Source organism: Notothenia coriiceps, unplaced genomic scaffold (assembly GCF_000735185.1).
Source record: "Notothenia coriiceps isolate Sejong01 unplaced genomic scaffold, NC01 NC01_scaffold00024230, whole genome shotgun sequence".
NCBI lineage: Eukaryota > Metazoa > Chordata > Actinopteri > Perciformes > Nototheniidae > Notothenia > Notothenia coriiceps.
Genome location: NW_011356931.1, coordinates 622 through 4,613, shown reverse-complemented (window position 1 = coordinate 4,613; position 3,992 = coordinate 622). Strand labels below are relative to the sequence as shown.

Sequence of the window (3,992 nt, the reverse complement as noted above, 5' to 3'; positions counted from 1 at the left end):
ATCTCTCTCTCTATGTTGGTGCGCAAATGCGCCTTTTTTCAAATGATCCGGTGCTCTTATTTGGCGGGGGGTGCGCATGCGCACCTGCGCACCAGTTATGTGCAGCCCTGGATATGAGGCATGGCTAGAATGGGTGATCTGTTTGGTATTTTGAGCAAAACAATTCATAGACATGTTTTTTATATATTTGTATATATCTGAGACCTATCCTATTGCCTACAAATAGCATGATAGGTGCATTTTAAATAAAAAGGAGATAAGGAATATGACATGAGTTGGAAATGGTAAAAAAATTCCAAGGAATAGAAATAAAACATCTTTAAATAGAGGCAAATACGTGTTGATAGATGAGTGAGCGTGTTCCCTCACCGCCCGGCAGAAGAGCCCACAACCGGGGCAGCAGTGGTGCTTCACCATGCCGGCCCGGTGCTCCTCACACAGAACCAGCAGATGGACCTTGTTAGAGGGGCGCATCATTTCCTGCTTCATCACTCGCCTCTGGCAACGGCTCAGCTGTTGAGAGCAGAGGTACCAAAAATATCTTATACTGTACCACATTTAAAAAAAGGTTTACAATGTGTTGGTGCTTTTAGACCCATAACAACCTTAGCAAGCAACAGCTGTTATATCATTTTTGGTTGGATCATATCCAACAGGTTTTCACTGTTTGGAGTCTGGATTCATGGGACACTAAATATGTTCCATAGAAACCACCCATAAAAGGATTAATTTTGCTCACTAAATAACATTTAGATCTATCATCGGCTGCTTTTAGTTCAGGGTGGCCTTCAGTGATGTAGTGTGAAAATGTTTAGGTGAATTTCTAAACTGTAATAAAAAGTGTTTTTGTTCACAAAGAAGTGAAGATAGCAGGATTGCAGAACAACTACTGGGTGGATTTTCATCAAACTTGTTGAATGGGTGTAGCATTGGCCAAGGAAAAACCCATGAAATGTTGGATCCAAATTGGTTCGTTGTTCATTTGTGAAAAACAGCAGCCAAATATCACACCTTTCTCTGGTTAAGAATTGGTTACTGGGTGGGATTTATCTGATGTTTTAAAACTGATTTGTAATAATAGGTCAATGCTAAAGTGTTTTAGTTCAGAAGATTTTTACCATTCCATCCATGCTCTCCATGGCCATGCAGGTCTGCTCAATTGTGGACCGGCTGCCTCCGCTGTAAGGAGTCTCCATCCGACAGCAGCACAGCGGCAGCTCCTCCAACAGGTCTGATTCTGTCACCTTAGCATCTGACACACACACACACACACACACACACACACACACACACACACACACACACACACACACACACACACACACACACACACACACACACACACACACACACACACACTTTGTAGCACGTGTGTAATGACAGTGGTGACATAGCACACAAAGTGGAGTCACTGGGGAACAGTTGAGGGAATAAGGAACGGAGAAAATCGTGCCTTTGTAGGTTAAGTTTTGGATATGTGGTCCTTTGCAACACCACATGCTGGACATGTCTTCCCATTCCAACAGGTGCCATTTTATGTTAGATTGTCACTAAATGACATATAAAAACATGTCTATAAAAGAAAAAGGGGACATGATAAATGTGTTGTCACCTGACAGGGGAGGAGAGAGCAGCTCTTCCTGAGCTTTCAGATCCAGACACTCCAAAGCCAGCTCTGTGTATTCTCCTTCTCCAGGGTCCCCCTCCATCAACAGTTCACTCCTGAGGGGCTGCAGAGTCTCTGTGAGCATCACTGGCTTCTCCTCAGCTGCAGCTCTGTTCTGCTGCACACTGGGTCCTGGCTCCTCCTTCTGATGAAGAAAGGAATGACATTTGTAGGTATTGGTATTTATTTCAACATGGCAAACAGCATATTGCTTGCATGGTATTTACTTGCTACTGGGTACACTCCTGGGAACATACAACATAACCCCAGTGAGCTAAAAGATAAGAATACATGACTGAATGACAAATAAATGTATAAATAAATAGATACGTGGACCTACCTTCTCCTGCTGTTTAATGGCCTTGGCCTTCTTCTTGGGGACTAGGTTGTACATTCCCATCTTCCTTTTTCTCCTCTTCACAGCTAGGATAAGAACAAAGGTTAGGTTATGTAGTCAGAAGTCATCAGTAGGAATATCAGTCTGAAAGGTGCGGTCACCCTGGAGACAACATATTACATCAATGCCCACTTTTCCAGTTAAACACATGACTAATGCAGAAAAATTCATTATTAAACACAGTAAGATGATCACAAATAACAACATTTGAGTACAGCTAACTAGGGCTGCCCCTAACAGTCATCCAAATGTTAGTCTTGCAATTTTCTAGCAACTCTTTAAGTTTATTTATTTTCTCAAGATAGGTTGAGTTCAATCAAGTTTGCAAAGGGAAGATCAACTCACCGGACGGAGGTTTGCTGGAGACAGCTCTCCTCTCCTTTCCTTTGTGGCTGGGACAAAGCATGGTGCTTGACTTCACTGCCTTCCTGCCAGCACTCTTTAAAAGGGCAAAAACATATTTATTCTAAATGTAATAAAAGAGAAAGGAGAAGACAATATGTGATACGTGGGTGGGCATTGGTACAACATATGGACAACATTAATCATTTTAATATTAGACCGGTATGAACAGTCCAGTGTTACAGTAATTGTTCGTTCTGTACACTAATGAAGATGTTTGTAATAAGAGTATTTGACATCTAAACATTCAAGTTGAATACATTCACATAATAATTCAGGAAATGTATAATAAAATACAATATAACCCAAAAGTTTGTTTCTGGTAAGAAGTATGATTTCAGTGTCATTGTCAATTTGAGCCTTTCTGCAATCTGTGCATTCAGATGAATATAACTGTGTAGAAAGCAAACATTTTGATGTAGAACTTCTGGAATAAAATGTAAATGTTGAACACAAAGTAGTGCAGTAATTAATGAACAAAGTCAATCGAAACACGCACACATAATTGGTATACACACATTTCAAATATCTCTGAGTGTGGAAACATATACAATGTTATTGCTTTACAACCCTCACAGCTCATATGCAGCTGGAACATCAGAGGACTTGCCTGGAGATTTACTCCTGTGGGGGCCGGTGCAGAGCCTGAACTGCGGGGGGGTTCCTCTGAGCTCCCAGCAGCAGCTCTCCCTCTGACAGGAGGGGCATTCAGCCGACCAAGTGTGTCCAGAAACAGGCTTCCATGAGCAGAGGCTGCGGTCCGGGTGCTGCGGAGGGCTCCATCACTGCTTGCTACGGGGGAGCCATGGAAGGGAGTGACCTTTACCCTGGGCTTTTGAACACTCAGTGCTGCTTGTCCCTTGGCACCCATGGGTGTCCCAGAGGAGGGACTGGAGGGTCTTCTGCCCGGCCCCTCACCAGCTCCTCTGTGTTCCATTGCTGTCCTGAGGGGCTAATTATTGAGGCTTGTCGGTCCAACGGGCCTTAGTAGCACCTGTGGAGGTTAACCAAGTTATAATCGACTCAAATACATCATCTTAAAGCAGGGTTGCCAACTCTCACGCATCTAGCGTGTGACACACGCTTTCACTCTCAATCTCACGCTCTCACGCTGCCCAAACTATTCTCATGCCAAAAACAAGAATACCGAAGACTAGAAACGGTTTTGAAAACTTTTGTCAGCTAGTGATCGTCTTCTCAATAGAACATCTTTGATAATGTCTTCTGGCCAATCAGAATCAAGATAACGGCGTGGTGTTGTTGCAGGAAGTCCCAACGGAGAATACTTTGTTGTACATCGATACAACATTACGTGTTGATAGAAATCAACACGTAATGAAATAAGACCCCACGGTTTGATGATTGATAGGTGTGTGGGCTGTCTTTCATTTTGACACACAGAACAATGGGGGCTATCCACCCTTATCCACAATGTAAAGTAATTCACACAGCCTCTTCCCTCTCCTCACTGTGAGGTTCAGCTTTCAGAACAAAGTAACAAAAAACTAAAATGGTATTCATTTTTTT

General features: G+C 42.8%; 1 protein-coding gene across 1 annotated transcript; it reads right to left on the bottom strand.

Moving 5' to 3' along the window:
• Positions 1–337: 337 nt before the first annotated feature.
• Positions 338–3,461, bottom strand: LOC104954919 (histone-lysine N-methyltransferase EHMT1-like; the record flags this gene model as incomplete). The annotated part of the gene is made up of 6 exons (XM_010782122.1): positions 3,076–3,461; positions 2,409–2,502; positions 2,007–2,089; positions 1,613–1,811; positions 1,119–1,252; positions 338–513 (listed from the first exon to the last, which is right to left on the bottom strand). Coding segments are annotated over exons 1-6 (1,013 nt in total), but the record flags the coding sequence as incomplete, so codon positions are not given.
• Between the last annotated feature and the right edge of the window lie 531 nt (positions 3,462–3,992).